This window comes from Panthera tigris, chromosome E1, assembly GCF_018350195.1.
Source record: "Panthera tigris isolate Pti1 chromosome E1, P.tigris_Pti1_mat1.1, whole genome shotgun sequence".
Lineage (NCBI taxonomy): Eukaryota > Metazoa > Chordata > Mammalia > Carnivora > Felidae > Panthera > Panthera tigris.
In genome coordinates this window covers 35,529,844-35,546,820 of record NC_056673.1, presented here as the reverse complement: position 1 = coordinate 35,546,820, position 16,977 = coordinate 35,529,844, and the positions used below count along the sequence as shown (strand labels likewise).

General features: G+C 55.5%; 1 protein-coding gene across 1 annotated transcript in view; it reads right to left on the bottom strand.

The window, feature by feature from the left end:
* Positions 1 to 938: 938 nt before the first annotated feature.
* Positions 939 to 16,977, bottom strand: part of FAM117A (family with sequence similarity 117 member A) — a 43,673-nt gene continuing 27,634 nt past the window's right edge. Inside the window, exons 3-8 of the mRNA XM_042967840.1 lie at positions 10,827 to 10,922; positions 8,788 to 8,898; positions 8,159 to 8,293; positions 6,832 to 7,033; positions 5,237 to 5,387; positions 939 to 2,161 (exon numbers count right to left, since the gene is read on the bottom strand). Of these exons, the coding sequence (XP_042823774.1) occupies positions 1,861 to 2,161; positions 5,237 to 5,387; positions 6,832 to 7,033; positions 8,159 to 8,293; positions 8,788 to 8,898; positions 10,827 to 10,922 (996 nt within the window). The 3' untranslated portion in view covers positions 939 to 1,860. The remainder of the gene's footprint in view (positions 2,162 to 5,236; positions 5,388 to 6,831; positions 7,034 to 8,158; positions 8,294 to 8,787; positions 8,899 to 10,826; positions 10,923 to 16,977) is intronic.

The following is a 16,977-nucleotide window of genomic DNA, read 5'->3' as shown; positions in this document are numbered from 1 at the left end:
CTCCCCCACTTTGTGCCTTTAGGGTGAGGCTATACAATCTTTCTGTCTTTCTCTCATTAGTACAGTGGGATTTATCCAGTTCTCTCGCTCTCTGTGTTGTTGCGATATTTCGGTAAGATTTTAGGTCAAGCACTTAACAGGGTTTCTGATGCTCACCGAGCCAATGCCTACAGGGATAGCCTGCCTTAGGAGCTCGTCTTGTGGTCTTACAAGACAGGTGCGATTGTAGTTATTACAACTGCTCTTGGGGTAGTCAACTTTCCGCCCCTCCAGTAGGGATCGGATGCCAGGTGATAATGTTTGTAAATCGCAAAGCGCCTTCGGAATGTTGGGGTGGCTGTTTCCGTTTCCCCTCAAAGCTGCTGAGCTCTTACAGGTGCAGCACAATAAAGCTGAGAGGCTGCAAACCCCTCTGTGTCGTGGGTACTCAGGAGATGGAAAGAATGCTCCAGAAACGCCAAAGCTTCCCTAAAACTGCGCCCAGAGTTTCAGCCTGCTTGCCATTCTCTCGTCTTGTTCCCCTGGCTGGTGCAAGGAGCACCCACGACGTCAAACTTGGTCCCCCCTCGCGTCCTCTCTGAAACCCACTCTCTCTAGGGAGCTTTTCCGGACTCATCCCCACTGACTTCCGGCTTCCCCACTGACTCCTTCACCCCACCTCCGCCACACCCTTCATCTGGACAGCCTTTCTTTGGACCTGCTGCTTAGATGTCCGTGTAAAGAATCCAAGCCTAGTGACCTGAGGACAGGAACACTGTCCATCCACACAACGCCCACATTCATGTAACGCCCGCATCCACATCCTTACGTGTTCAGTAAAGACCCCTCTTGAAGATAAGCAGGAAATGATCAATATAATACCTCCAATCTCTATCCCATTCCCTCCCCCCTCCCCCCCCCCCCCCCAAATCACGTCTAACAGAACCTCAGGCTGCTGGGAATACTTATTTATTTGGTCTATTAACACCAAGATCTGCAAAAAAAAACAACTTCTAAACACAGGATAAGAAAACTTGAACATTAACATTCTTCGATTTCGCGTAAGCTCTGCAGTACGGAAAATATACAAACTTCAAACAGCTGCAAAAATAGTGTCTTTGGGAGAAAATAGAGTTTCTACATCGATACAAGAAAAATAGGCATTTTTCTAATCCAACCCAGTCCTGGGGCAGGTGGAGGGTGTAGGGTCGCCACTTGCCACCTGGAGGAATGCCAGCTGTCCCTCTCCCCCACTGCCCACCTGGGGCTGGGCAAGCCGGGCTGCTGCTTAAGACAATCTTAGGGTGAAAGCGAGATGAAAATGCCACTTGGGAAAACGCTTGGTTCCCATCTCTGCCAGCAGCTGCATTGGTCAAGTGTTCTGGCCCTTGAGGGCTGCTTTGGTCGGCTCCTCCAATGAGAGGGAGGCATGGGGAGGGGGGTATATATCTTCACGTCTCCTCCTCCGTGTCCGGGGGGGGGGGCGGGGAGAGGGAAGGACATCTGTGGGGTCCCCTCTCCTTCGATCATGGGCAGATTGCTCCATGACAAGGTCAAGGGCGCCATATACAGCCCTTTGGACTCACACCCAGGGGTGGGGGACCCAAGACCTTCGGGGGTGAGTTTTCCACCAAGTGAGAGAGGCGGCAAGAACACAGGTGTGACTTGTGAGCTGCCCAGCTGCTAGTGGAGAAGGCAGGTCCCCTCACATTCGGAGGGGCCGGTGTCCGCCAGAAAGAGGACCCGGGGCTTTGACACGATAAATGAAAGTGCTCGAAGGCCGGAAGGGAAGGGCTCCTTCATCCCCCACCTCAGGGGAGCTAGGGAGGGGCCTGCCACCAAGGCACTGGTCTCCATGGCGAAGTGATGGGGTCAGGGCCCTCAGACCACCAGGGAACTCTGGAAAAGCACAGGCTCTTCTGATGGCGGGGTGCGCTGCCACGGCTCGAATGGCAGCGAGGAGGCTTTGGTGGCCTCTGGATCCTTCCGAGGCGGTGGCCTGGGGCTGGCAGGGGGAAGGGGGGACCCCGGGCTCGAGGGGCAGTTGCGGAAAATGAAGCCCATGCTGGGGAAGAGGGGCTTCATCAAGCTGACGGGGCAGAAGGCCGAGCCGGTCGGGTTGAAATGGACTTTGTTCTTGTCAGGACAGGAAGTCAGGAAGGCCAGGTCAGGGCCTGGGGACCTGGAGGACGGAGAGAGAAACACACATACACAGGGAGAGAAACAGCCAATGAGAAGGGACGGGGGCATCAGGGGAGCTGGGTCTCTGTTCAAACGGGAGAAAACTACAGGCTACTAAGCCAGTCTTTAGGCCCTCCGCTCTCCATTTATTAGGAATAGGGTTAAACCACAGGAAATCTACTTTATCTAGAAACAGGAGGGATTAAAGCTAGACCGGAAGGAGAACTTCCTCACGATGTGATTTTTGAAGAGGAAACCAAGGGATCTTTTCTAAAAAAATTTTTTCTAATATTTATTTTTGAGAGAGACAGAGACAGAATGCGAGTGGGTTAGGGGCAGAGAGAGAGGGAGACACAGAATCCAAAGCAGGCTCCAAGCTGTCAGCACAGAGCCTGATGCGGGGCTCGAACTCACGAGCCGTGAGATCATGACCTGAGCCGAAGTCAGACGCTCGACTGAGCCACCCAGGCGCCCCCCAAGGGATCTTTTAATTTGAGAGATTTTATCAGTAAGCAGTGTTTTGGGGGCAGGCCACTTGCCCAAAAGCAGAGACCCAGGCAAAGTGATTTTCTAAGACTTTTTATAGCCTAAAGCAGGGTTTCTCAGCAACAGCGCTATGGACATGTGGGGCTGGGTAATTCTTGGTGGCAGGGAGCTGTCCTGAGCCTTGTAGGATGCTTACCCGCATCCCTGGGCCCTACCCACCAGGTGCCAGGAGCACCTGTGCCCCCTTAGGCTGTGACAACCAAAAATGTTTCCTGACATTGCCAAATGTCCCCTGGCGGGGGGAGGGGGGGGAGGATGTCCCCCACTGAAATCTACTGACCTAAAGAATCTCATTTTTGAACACATTTGAAAGGTGTGATTTTTTTCAAAGCCCTTGCTGAGAGGCAAGGGTAACAACCGTCTGGAGAAGGCAGCCCGACCTTAATAGGAGCCCGACCTTAATAGGAAACAACCGTCCCCACCCTTTTGGTCATGTGGAGGAAACGGAAGGATAAAAGGAGTGAGGTCAGGGAGTTCTAGAGTAAGGAATGAGGATGGGGGTGCCCGGGTGGCTCAGTTGGTTGAGCGTCCAACTTCAGCTCAGGTCATGATCTTATGGGTCGTGAGCTCGAGCCCCGCGTCGGGCTTTCTGCCGTCAGTGCACAGCCTGCTTTGGATCCTCTGTCCCCTCTCTCTCTGCCCCTCTCCCTCTCCTTCTCTCTCTCTCTCTCTCTCTTCCTCTCTCTCTCTCTCTCTCTCTCTCTCTCTCTCAAAGACCCATGGGAAGGCCTGCGGTCCCTGGGGGGTCCACAGTGGCAAGGTATCCCCCCGACCAAGAAGGTTTGAAAAGAATCGGTGTGTGCACGCACACTTAGGGATGGCGACCCAGGAGACTGAGCACCCCTCAAAGGACATGAGGGCATGACCCTGAAGGGCTTGATTCCCCCTCTTCCCTGGGAAATCCAGGCCATCTTATAGGATCAGCAGCTAGGAAAAGGAGAACGTGGCAAAAGAATTGCTAAACACGGGGCCTTCCCAATGGGAAAGTTGATAACAATGAAAAGGCCGCAAGGAGCTGGGAATTTCTATCCCAGGGCATCCCGGAAAGCATTCAGTGGGTCACCACCTCTCTGAAAGGGTTAACGCAGGGGCAGGACGCCGCAGGACATGACTTTAAGACCTCTGCTGGCATCATGAGTCCATGGAAGGATCAGGACAGGCACCAGCCTTATTTCCACAAGCAACCCCAGCTCGGAGTTACTCAAGTATACTCAGCAGGCTGAAGCACCTGCTTCAGCCGCGAGGTGTGGCCCTCTTCCTCCGCACCACCCCTGGGGACCCAGGGTTCTTGGAGAGGTACCAAGGCAACAGTGATGCTGGGAGAAAAACCCTGGCGGGGGGGGGGGGGGCCTGTGATTTTCTCCATAACTCCCACTCCGGCTTATAGATGGGCCCCTGCTGCTACCATGGACTGTCCTCTCCTTTATCTGAAACGTGAATGGAGCTCTCAAGTCTCAAACCCTGTCCTAGCTACATCTTGGCTCACATGCCATAACTTAAATCTTCCTGAGAATCTGCCCCGCTGACGATGAAACTGGCAGGGGGAATGAAATGAGCTCTTAGGGCACCTGCTAAGGGGCATATGGAAAGGTTTGACCGTCTCTGCTAATGGGAGGGAGCAGAAGTCAATCAACATCAGAATGGGAAAGGGGGTGAAGAGGAGAGAGGGAAACAGACCACAAGAGACTCTTAAGGACAGAGAACAAACTGAGGGAGGTGGGTGGGGGGTGGGCTAGAAGGGGGATGGGAATTAAGGAGGGCACGTGTTGTGATGAGCACTGGGCGTTGTATGTAAGCGATGAATCGATGAATTCTACTCCTGAAACCAATACTGCACTGCGTGTTAACTAACTAGAATTTAAATTAAAAAAAAAAAAAATCAACACCAGAATGACTTCTGAGTTGTCCAACCTGGGTTGGGACAATTCCATAGTCCATCCTTGCAAGGACTGGACATTTCTGTCTGGGAGTTCATGACACTCGAACCACTGCAGCCACAGGGTGAAGACTTGACTCAGAAGCCATTAGGAGGCCGTTTGGGGGACTGTCACTGCGGTGGGGACAAGACACCTCGCCTCTCTGCCTGAGAGAACTGGTATGTTCTCTCTCTCTCTCTCTCTCTCTCTCTCTCTCTCTCCGATTACTGTCTAGCAAGCTCACGCCTTCCGCGGGGATGGAAAAAAAATAGAAGAAACAAAGGGTTTAGGTTTCAGATCTGTTTCCTTTCCAGCTCCTGCAGCACTTGTGGCTGGCATGTGGGCAGAGAGCAGGTTTCCATGGAGATAACGATAAGCAAAGATTGAAGGGCTCAGAGTAGGTAATGTCAACAAGTTTGATGGTGGAAAAAGTGCAATACCAATCATCTGAAGTTGACAACGTCCCCGGGACAGAGAGTCCAAGACCGAAGAAGAGCCAGTCGGGTGGGACGGTGCAGGGCTCCCCGCCTTCCCCACCCCGCCCCAGCCCGCCCCTGCCCGCCCCTGCCTGCCCCTGCCCGTCCCTGCCCGCCCTGTCCACAGCAGGTACTCACGTGGCCTCTTCAAACACACGTACTCTCTCGCAGCCTTCCGGGGGCTCCCGTTTAAAGACGTAGCTGTGATTGGGCCGAGGGGAGGCGGCAAAGGCAAGGACTGGAGATGGGCTGCTGTCTTCAAGGCAGGCTGGGTGGCCCGGAGAGGAGGCTGCAAACAGAGCAAGGCTGAGCCCAGTGGAGCCGAAGGAAAGGAAGGTCTCCGCTTCCCTGGGCTCAGGCCTCGGTGGAAAGAGGCGACCCTGGCGGACGCGGTCAGGGGGCCGGTGGCCGTTATGCTAATCCCGGCTGTCCGTCCGTCCTCTCCCTTAGAACATCTTTGGGGTGGCCTACCAAAGTCCGTATCTCTTTGTACGGGATTAAAAAAAGTACAGCTGAGTGGATGGAAAAACCAGGTCTGTTATCAATTGTGGATTCCCAGGAGGTAGCCTGCAACTGGGGCTCCAAGTCTGACTTTAAAGAATCCTAACTTCCATCTCCCCATGTTCCTCCAAGACTACCCTGCCCTGCTGCGAACGTGCCACAGCTGCTTCCTCACCATGGTCTGGAAAAGCTACCCCCTCTTCCAGGAAGAGCTCCTGTGCCGACTCAGAGAGGCCATCTTCACTCAACCCCGCTGGTGGGATAAGATTCCTCTCCCTTTCCACGTGGCGAATGTACTTTGCCTAGGCTGCAAACATTGACCTTATCTGTATTTATCTCACGTTTATTCCTTATTACCCTCTGCTCTGTTTACCTCTGTGTATTGTTAGGTCATGCCCTTGACCAGCCTCCCTCACGGGGTGCTGCGAGGACCCAACCCGGTGAGGCAGTTCCTCGGGGCTCTAGGACAGGACGATCATTATCGCAGGGAGGAAGGGGTTGGGTCTCGCCCTCCCGTAAAGGTTCCAGGACACAGGACCAAGTGGAGATCTGGAGTCAGAAAGCTTGGGTTTCAATCTGGGCCCGTGTGACCCTGGGGGCAAGAGACCACCTAAGCTTGTTTTAGATCTTTCGCAACCACCTTGAGACCTGTTGCTGGCGATGTGCACGGTGGACCCACGAACGGGCTCAGCATCCTGAGCCTTCGCCAAAAAATGAGGATGGGAGACACTGCTTGCCCGGGTCACAGTCAGAAGGAAATACAAGTGCAGGTGCGGAGACTTGATGTAAATTATAAATCAGAATCTGGGGGCGCATGGCTGGCTCAGTCGGTTAAGCATCCCACTTCGGTTTAGGTCGCGATCTCACGGTTCGTGGGTTCGAGCCCCGCGTCGGGCTCTGGGCTGACAGCTCAGAGCCTGGGGCCTGCTTCGGATTCTGTGTCTTCCTCTCTCTCCGCCCCTCCCCTGCTCATGCTCTGTGTCTCTCTCTCTCTCTCTCTCTCAAAAATAAATAAACGTTAAAAAAAATTTAAAAAACAATCAGAATCTGTGTGGAGGACCGTTATTACTACCGGTGTCACATATAGAGTAAAGATGGTACACGAAGATATTCTGGTCGGTTAGGAAGGAGACCTCCCAGGCGTTAAATTGATTAGAGGTAGAAAGGGCGTGGAGCCTCCCCCACCCCCCACACCTCACTTGGGCCCTTCTGCCCCAGCCTCCTCAGCTTACCTTTGTCGTTGGGGACGGACGCCAGCTCCTCGCCTGCACCCCGGTGTTCCTCACGGCTGGCCTGGCCCGAAGGCTGGGGGGATGCCAGGGGCACGGAGGGAGAGCTGGCAAGGTTGCCAGGCTCCAGGAGGAGGAGGGGGTGGTCACAGCTGCCGCTCTGGGGGGGAGCTGGGGCGCGGTGCCCATCAGGGATATCAAGGATCTGCGGGGGAAGAGGGTAGGAAAGGACCCTCAGGCCCCTGTCTTCAGGCCAACAGAGCTGCAGTGACCCTTCAGGCCCTCCCCTCGGTTGGTCTGCCCTCTATTCGTCACACACAGCGACAGCAGGACATGGTTTTCTTAAGCCACTAATTTAAGGGAAAGCCCTTGCTAGGTTCGAAAACAGCACTTGTGGCCCAATTTAGAATTACGCGTTTATTTGTATGGTTTCATCAAGGTGAGGCCCCCACCAGGCTCTAAGCCTCGAGGGCAGGGGCCTCCTCCGGATACACGAAGATGATGAACGTTCGGGAAGCGCGACCGGGGGCAGACCACCGGGCCACTGACCACGCAAGCCAGGGCAGGACAAGCACGCACGTTATGATCACGTAGAATATACCCCCTTGCTTTTTAACCATCAGTGGTACTTGGACCCGCAGCTCACCAAACTGTGTGTGTGTGTGTGTGTGTGTCTGGGTGGGTCTAAAATCCCACATACGCGTAAATTAAAAATCAACTAGCAAGTAACTCATAAACTGAGGTGTGTGCCCGTTAGAATTATATTAATACTGCCCAACTGGCATTCTCCGATTGCACTGTGTCAGTATAAAAATGTGCCTGAGACTGCAGAAAAGGTAGCAAATAATTCTGCCCGGGAGTGAGGGGGGGGGGCGGGGGGGGGGAGGATGGGGAGGCTGCACAGGGGCAACTAGGCATGAAGGATGAATGTGGGTCACCAGGTGGACGTGGGGGGAGAGGTGATGACACTCCTGAGGCACGGGTGGGGACAGTGATGGGATGGTGACGAGGGAGCAGGGAGCTGGTGCCATGGCTGAAGAGCGATGCCCAGCCCCTTCCCCCTGGCTGGGGAGCCCCCTCTCTCCACCCAGCCCGGCCCCTTCTCTTTCCACTCAGCCCCCCAAAGCCTGCCCCAGCCGCACCGCCCAGCTCCGCCGTCCTGAAGGCCAAGCCCATTTGAACGTAACAGACTCCATCTGTGTTCCTTGCGCAGGCTGGCGTTCGCACTGCTCTGTTGAGGTCTCCGTGGTCTGGAGCCCCTGGAGAGCAAAAGTCCGCCCCCCAACCCCGGGCCACTGGCTGTCCCGCGTCAAGGGTGTGCCCCACTCACCCGCAACAGCTCCTCTTCTCCCTGCTCCTTCACAAACACCTCCTCCAGCTCTTGGTTGAGCCCTTCCAGGCTCCGGTGCAGGCAGGGGCTGAGTCGCAGGACAGGTGACCCTGAGGGGAAGCTGGGAGGGGACGCCTGAGGAGGAGGCAGATGAAGGAATCACGGACCCCCCTCTCCCCCCACCCCCCACTCCCAAGCCCCGTACAGTTACTAGTTCTGATGGGGGTGTGGGGGTGGGGCAGGGGGTGAGGTCATGTCTACACAGCAGGACCAAGGGAATAAAGGAGGATCTGGGGACAGTCGCCAATTGCTACAGGAAAACTTGGTGGCCTTTTCCCCAGAAGTTTAGCGCTTCGAGAGGTCTAGAGTGAGCTTTTAGATAAGTCTGCAGGCTCACCACTGCCTCCATCGGAGACGGGCGCAGGGGTTGAGGGCAGAACCATTCCCAAGGGCAAGAAGCCCATCCGGCCTCACTCAGAGTTCAAGTTTTGGCTAAAACCACCTGGACAGCCACACGGCCACGGCACATGCAGGGTGGCAGTCTCTTGTCAACAGCTGTAAGACCCGAGAGGACGGCGACTGGGGGACGACAAGGGGCACGGGGCCCTGGGGAGGGGGCGGAAACATACCCTCAGTGCTCCCCGCACGGCGTGGTCCCCTTGGAGCGGGGAGCCCCGCTCCTTCTCCTTCCCACTGCGGCTCAGCTTTGTCCTCTGCAGTTGCTGCTTCAACTTGGTAATCTGGCAGCCCAGAGAGAGGGTGGGGGTGGGGCCGAGGCAGGTGAAGCAACGCTAAAGGACACCGGGTCCCCCCTCCCACGCGTGGCTCCTGCCCGAGCCCGTGAAAATACATAAAAGGAGGCTGGAAAACCTCTCGTGGTGTTGTTCACAACTGTGATAATACATTCGTTGGGCAAATTGGAGACCTTATTCACTAGATGTTTGTTTGTTTGTTTGTTTAAATTACCACGTACTGCATGGATCAGTTGGAAAGATGAATCGGATAGGTCGGTTTCCAAAAAATTAAAAATACGCAACGCCGAAAGCATTTTTGTCTCTCCCAGATTCCAAAGGCGTGGAAATACTACTCTATTAATAGAAATGGGAAATGAGGTTTTTGAATTCAGTCTTCCAAGGACATTCGCGGCCATCTCACAGGCCCCGGGACCAGGAAGGGTGGAAGGATTTCCCCCCAGGTTGAAAGCAGACGGCACTGAGCCAGGAGCGGGGGTCTCAAGAAGGAGTATCAGATTTTGTCCTGGCTTCCAGATCTTGTACCAATTACGCGTTATCATCAACGGTTTTGACTATTATCCCCGTCACGTCTCTAACCCTCCACCTCCTTGCCCTCAGCCGGTGAATGCTCTGGAAATGCAGATCTAGTTAAATACGGGCCCAAAGTAAAGAGCATTCGGAGAGTAGACCTGCCGCCCAGAGCCATACAAATTGTGACCCCTGCCAAGAAGAAAGTGGTTTTAGAGCTGCCATCAGACTCGGTTCATGCCGCGACTCCACGTTTAGGGCAAATAACTTGCTGACTCTGACAATTACAAACTCTACATACTTTGTATTTCCCACTAGTCTTTTTTTAATGTTTATTTTTTATTTATTTTTGAGAGAGAGAGAGAGAGAGAGAGGTAGAACATGAGCAGGAGAGGGGCAGAGAGAGAGGGAGAGAGAGAATCCCAAGCAGGCTCTGTGCCACCAGGGCAGAGCATGATGCAGGACTTGAATCCACGAACCGTGAGATCATGACCTGAGCCGAAATCAAGAGTCAGACATTTAAGTCGACTGAGCCACCCAGGCGTCTCTTTTCTCTTCTTTTAAAAACAAGGCTAGGGGCGCCTGGCTCAGTCGGTTAAGCCTCTGACCTCACTCAGCTCAGGTCATGATCTCACAGTTCGTCGGTTTGAGCCCCGCATCGGGCTCTGTGCTGACATCTCGGAGCCTGGAGCCTGCTTCAGATTCTGGGTCTCCCTCTCTCTCTGCCCCTCCCCCACTTGTGCTCTGTTTCTCTCTCTCTCAAAAATAAACAAACATTAAAAAGAAAAAAAAAAAAAAAAAAGCTAGGGTCGCCTGGGCGGCTCAGTCAGTTAAGCGTCTGACTTTGGCTCAGATCATAAGCTCACAATTCTTGAGTTCGAGCCCCGCGTCGGGCTCTGTGCTGACAACTCAGAGCCTGGAGCCTGCTTCCGATTCTGTGACTCCCTCTCTCTCTGCCCCTGCCCCACTTGCCCTGTCTCTCTCTCCAAAATAAACAAACATTTTAAAAAATTTAAGAAAAAAAAAATGAAACAAGGCTAGATGACTAGTTAAGTAAGAAGTGAGGTTGGGGGCTTCCGGTCCCCAGAAACTCACTCTCTTTCTCCAGCCTCTGACTGCCTTATCTGGACACAACCTCAAAGTAAAACGAGAACAACGGCGGCTCCCATCTTGCGTTTGGCTGCTGGAGGGCACCAGCAGTCGATGGCAAAGCCCCAGCTGGCAGAAGGGTCTGGACTCCTAAGCCGGGCCCCCCAGGCCACTGACAGCTTCGAAGGAGCCATCTCATTAGTAAAAGGCTAGACCAAGGCAGGGGGGACTGAAGATGTGAGGCCACGTTGGAGCAGACGTGCTGGGTGTGGACAGGACGTAGCTACCGTGGCCAGGGAGGCGGAGGGAGCAGTTACCTCTTTTCGGTGATCTGTGCTGCCCCAGGACGCCGAGCGCTTGTGTGTACAGGAGCTGGCCCGCTCACCTTCAAGCTCTTGCCAGGACAGGGGGGTCTGCAGGGAGAGAAACCCCCGTGAAACAGAACAGCTTCTCAGGCAGGCTCCGGGGAAGCAGCCACACCATTGCCTGGATGGAGGCGGTGGCTCTTGGAAGGCTTCTCTCTCGTCTGTTCGTCAGCCTCCACCTGCCCTGCCTCTCCCCCAATCCACGTCCTCCGGGAAGCCTTCCCTGATGTGCCAGGAAGGCCAACCGTCTCTTTATTCCCTTATGAAGTTTACACATGGATGTGTTCTGGGGGCTCCCCATGGCTGAGGACGAGTGCTGCCCCTCCCCATCCCAGCCAGCTTCGAAAGATCAGGGGCTTGGGGAACCACTGGCACCCTCGAGCCCTGGATCCTTTGTTGGTCTGGCACGGCGAAAATGTCAGCAGCGGTCCCCCGTCCTCCAACTCTGACCAAAGCAGAGACTTCTGGGTAGCCCGGTTTCTCAAGCTCGTTGCGTGATTTTCCCCTGTACACAGAATAAGTGTCGGGGGCCCCGAAGTCCTCCCGAATACACATGGGAGGGGACATTCTCAGCGAGGAGGAAGCCAGAATTCGGAACTCAGCCCCGACTCCTGACCCCTCTTGGCTTTATCACAACTCCTTCTCTTGGGCCCTGTTCTGCCTTTCGTGAGAACAGAGCTCTCAGTCGGCCCTATCCCTCCCCCCAACCCCTGGCCCTGGCTGCATAGAAGGCCAGGGGCCCAAGATCGAGACAGAGGGAGTTGGAGACCCACTTCCTGGGCCCCAACCTGAGGGAGGAAGCTGTTGGCTTAAGCATGAGGCCCAGGAGGACAAGATCACTTCCCACCACCAACACCCCTACTTCCATTCCAAGGGAGAGGCCCAAGGGGGAATGTTCCAGGGGAACCGGCTCTAACTTCTCTGCACAAGCTGCCAAACCATGAGGGCCTGGGAACCATCTCCTCCAACAGATCTGCTGACCTCCCCCGAGAGGCTGTTGCAAACAGAAAAGGGGGAGGATGGAAGGGGGGGGGAGAAAAAAACAAAACCCCTCCACCACTCACCATCCAACAGTTTTGAAGAACTGGGGGGTGAGAGGCAGACTGCCCTGCGTGACAGCTGTACGGTGGGGCCACAGGGGGCTGAGTCTCCCTGGCTCTTCCCTCTCCCAGCTGCTGACCAGGACCTTTCCTGGGCCAGGCGACACAGCGGGGAGGGGGGGACGGGGGAGAGGGGGAGACAGCGGCCCCACCCTCCCTCCCTGATGCTAGCGCCACAAGGAAGACCGTCCAGGGCTCCAGTCTCCACACCCCCCTCGTTCAGGGAGAGGGCACCCAGCACGTCCTGCGGGCCCGCGGCCCAAGCCCTCGAGGTAAACCTGGCCGTGACAGCAATACGGCCACCAAGCGGCTGGTCTGCTTCCAAACGCCCGTGTCTCTCTAAACTAGGGTGTCGGCGGACAGAGCCTCAGGAGAGCTGCCGCTCCTACTACAAAGTAAGGAGAAGGCGCCCCTCTCCAGGAGCCCCCTCGGCCCAGCGGATGCACGGATGCACCTCCCCTCCCGGGGGCTCCGAAACCAACCCTACCGATCGCTGGCTCTGCTCCTCAGAGGGACGGCAAAGGGGAGGGTGGAAATGCCCATTGCCCCTCGGCCACCGGGAAGATCCTGTGCTCACAAGGGGGGACGGGGGAGACCGGCCTAAAAGCAGCCCCCATCCAGGCTGCCGGCGGTTCCCCTAACATCTCTCGTAGACTCTTCGACTGCCTCCTTCCTTCTGAGGCGCGTGAGGGGGTGGAGGGAGGAAAGGTGGGCAGGCACGGGAGTTGAGAAAGGGTGTGAAAATTCACGCCCAACGGGGGTCATCTCCCTTGGTCACTGTACCCCAGCTCTCCCTGCTCGGCCACATCTTCCAGCAACCGCGGCCGCCTCTGCGTTGCCCCAGTGCCCGCCGATATCACTGTCTTACCGTCCATCCGTCCCACGGGCCCTCCGTACCCGCCACTCATCCCACTCAGGCAAGCCTAGCTCTGCCTCCTTTCTCCCCTTTTACCCTGGATCTCCACGCCTGGCCTCACCCTGGACCTCTACGCCCGGGGCTGTCCATCTAAGATGACCTGTCCTACCAACTCTTCCCAGCCTTTCCCTCGGGGAACTCTCTTAACTCGTCCACCTCGTGCTGGCTGCTCCTTTGTTCCGCGTCTGCTCTGGACAGGTGGGCCCAGAGTATATACATCATCCATACCCTCAACAGATAGTTACAGAACGTATACTGCGTGTCAGGTGCCGTTCCAGGCACCGGGAACACCACAAGGCACAAGACAACAAAAATCCTTGTCCCCTCTGAGTTGATGTTCTGCTTGGGGACATAAGAGAAAATCACAGCAAAAAAAGGGGAGAGGAATGCTGGGCAGGGGAACGTCATTTAAAAAAAGAATTTTTTTTTTTAATGTTTATTTATTTTTGAGAGAGAAAGAGAGAGAGAGAGCAGGGGAGGGGCGGAGAGAGGGAGACACAGAATCCGAAGCAGGCTCCAGGCTCTGAGCTGTCAGCCCAGAGCCCGACGCGGGGCTTGAACCCACGAACCACGAGATCATGATCTGAGCCAAAGTCAGACGCCTGACTGACTGAGCCACCAGGGGAACGTCATTGTAAAGGTCAGGGACGTCCTCGCTGAAAAAGGAATGTCTGAAGGAAGCGGTGAGTGAGCTGAGGGAGTGAGCCATGTGACTATCTGAGGTAAGAGTGGGCAAGATGGAGGGAACAGCAAGCACAAAGGCCCTGAGGCAGGAGCAAGCCTGGTGTGTTTGGAAATGATAAGGAGGCCAGCATGGCTGGAGCAGAGTGAGTGAGAGGCAAGGTAGTAGCAGATGAGGTCACTAGGTGTGACAGCCTGAAAAATGACCCTGCAAAGATACCAGGTCCCAATCCCTGGAACTTGTAAATGTTACCTTCTACGATAAAGTTTTTGCAAATGTGATTAAATTATGGATCTCAAGGTGGGAAGCTTATCCTGGGTTATCCAGACAAATAGGGCCATTACAAGTGTCCTTACAAGAGAGACAGAGGGCAACTGGACACCTAGGGAAGAAGATAAGGTGATGTGACCCCAGAGGCAGCTGCTGGAGTGATGTGGCCACAAGCCAAGGCTCGCAGGGAGCCTCCTCAGAGCGCGTGGCCCTGCCAGCACCTTGGAAGGTGAAACAGAATTCGACTTCTGGCCTCCAGATCTGCGAGAGAAGCAAGTGATGTTGTTTTAAGCCACTGAGTTTGAGGTAATTTGGTATAGCAGCCCCAGGAACTGAATTCAATAGGTCATCCCCTGTCTGAAGGTGTTTACGCGCTGGCTTGGGGTATCTGTCGGGCAAGCCCGTGCACGAGTATGGGTCTGGGCCCCTCCGACTGAACTCAGACTGTCAAGAGTGGGGACCACACCCTGCTCCTTGTTTCTAGCGCACGTGGATAGACAGGCCACTTCTCTGGGTCTCACCACGGAGGTCTGGGCCAAAGTCTCCACGGGGTACAGACAAGTCACAGCGAAGGAAGGCTACCCTTCAAAGAGCAACCGCTTATGGCACAACCGGGGTCAAGCCATGCCGCATGACGGCAATGGCAGCAGTCACTCCAGACGATCCTTTGGAAGCGGGATAGGGCTTGAGGTCAGCAGACCAAGATGTCGTGCTTGTCAAGGGGATTCATGCATCGGAACAGATTTATTTTAACACCCTGGCCCAAGGGGAGCAGCTGAGGGAGAAGCAGGGCTACTCACTCGCCGCGAGTGACATCAGCCAACTGTGCAGATGATGCCTGGATTGGGCAACACTGGATGTGGGTCAAACCAAGGAAGCCTTGCCTGGGCTTCTGGGCTCCCAGGCTCCCAGAGCTACATGTGGAAGGATGGCTGGGGGTGGGGGTGGGGGACAGCTTTCCAAAGAACGGCCTGGTAGAACAAGGCAGGGGTCCCGTGGAGCTGAAAAGCCTCCAAGCTGGAACTTCTTCCACTGTCCCCAACCCAACTCAGTTTCTACCTGGACTCCAAGGCAAGAGTCCTGGCCATGCTGGCTCCACCAGAGCCCTGGGAACATGGCTCAGTACGCCTATGTGGGCACGAAGAACGGCGTGGTGCCTGACCTGGTATAGACGGTCAGCAACCACATGTCGAACTGAAGATCAGCAGGGAATCAGCTCCTTGGGGACCCTGGCGAAATACCGGCAGGGAAAGGCTCTGAGGGTGGTCTGCCGGCCCACGCCAAGAGCCCGGGCTGCAGGTGGCCAAGGCCGCGGTCTCTGGCCCTCCAGTTGACGACGGAACTCTCAGGTTTTCCATCATGGACCCATTTGCAAATGCGCCGTGCTGTCGTCAGGCCATATGCTCGCCACTTTGGAAAACAGGCGCCGTGCCCAGGCCCCCCACACCCACAAGGAAAGCCTGTGACGGGCATGCGGAATTGTGTGTTATCACTTAAGTGCTAAGGTGCTGGCTTGGGAAGAAGAGCAGGGAACAGAAAGAGAACACAGGGAAAAGTCACAGAAGGGGAAGGCTTCCCAGACGAAGTATGCCACTCTGCCTCTGGCCTACAAGACACTCCGTGACTTAAGCCGGGTTTTTTTCCCCCAAGAGGTAAATCAAGCCTGAAGACAAAAAAGTCTACCATAGAGGCTTCCGCGCCTCACCCGGAGCATATGGAGGAAGCAGGGCTGGGATGCGTAGAACAGGGGGCCAGGCAGAGCAGGTGCCCAGGGTGCCGTCTGTCTGCAGGATGAGACCAACGAGATCACTTCCTCCCTCCAGAAGAGTGCCTGGGGACACTCGTGCTTTGCACAGCAAGAAGGGAGGGGTGACCACAACCACCGGCATGTGCGGCCATCACCCGTCCCCAGCCCCGCCACTAGGAGGGCCAGCCCAGAGCACTCGGTGGCCAACACTGGTTTACCAGCTGACCTGGGAAGAAGGTGGTCCAGAGAGGGGAGAACATTCCTATTGACCTGGAGAATCCTCACAAAGCCCTCTAGGACACCAAAGAACCTCCTCCAGATGATGGTGACCCCACACAGGGGTTGCCCGTCCTCCACGGGCGGGCCACTCTGTGCCCCACTCCCGCTGCACCCAAGCTCTCCCTTGGGCCTCACCAAGCTGGTCTCTGGGAGAGCTGGTCAGCTCTCTCCCATCGCTCTTCCTGGCTCCGAACGTGCAGAACTTCACAAAACAACCCACGCCCCCAAACAAGACCTATATCCCCCTCTCTTCCTCCCCTGCCCCAAAGGCTTGGGTAACCGTCTTCTGCCTCGCGAGGAAGACTCGAGAATGCAGCGTGCCTGGCTACCTAAGTGGCGGGTGCTCTGTGCTCGCTGCCCAGGTCAGAAACTTGCTTGGAACAGGCAGGGTTCTTGCTCGCTCTAGGAGGTTCAGAGCGGGGAGCCGCTCGGCCTGACTCTGGCTGCCGCCCTCACTACAAAGCATGTCCCAGGAACGCCAGAGCTGATGTGGTCTCCAAACCCACACACACACTCTAGCTTCTGGCTCTGGGGCGGGGGGCAAACAAGGAGGCAAAAGTGAGGGCCTGCCTGCCAGGTACAGTAGACGTGTTACGCCAGTGTGGCTGGAAGAGAAGGGGCAGAAGGCAGGGGTGGCGTCAAAGAAATTAGGAAAAGGTTCTGGCACCCATCTGTTTTTTAACAACACAAAAGCTTGCAAGGACTTTGGTAAATCCCGCCTCCCCACCCTCCCTCTACCCTGGTCCATGCTCCCTTGTCTCTCCCCAGTAAAGGCCCTCCCTCATCTCTAGTCCTTTCTGGGGACGTGCCCGTGCTCTGCAGACAAGGAACACCAATTACTTAGGGAGACGTCAGGAGAGCCTCAGAGCTTCCCAGTGTAACACCAGTGTTGAAGGAGGTGGCTTGTGCCAGGCCAGGGGGCTCAAGCAGGAATGTGAATGGAGCCCAAAACCTGGAAGCAGAAAATTCCCAGAAGGCCCAGGAATCAAAGACCGGCAGAGTGCATATTTTGGTTCGGATGCCTACGTTGATCAGAATTCTCCCACCTCTTGCCCACAGCCACAATATTGACAGGTTGCTAAGAGTTCCTCGAGGGCTGGAGCCCATCC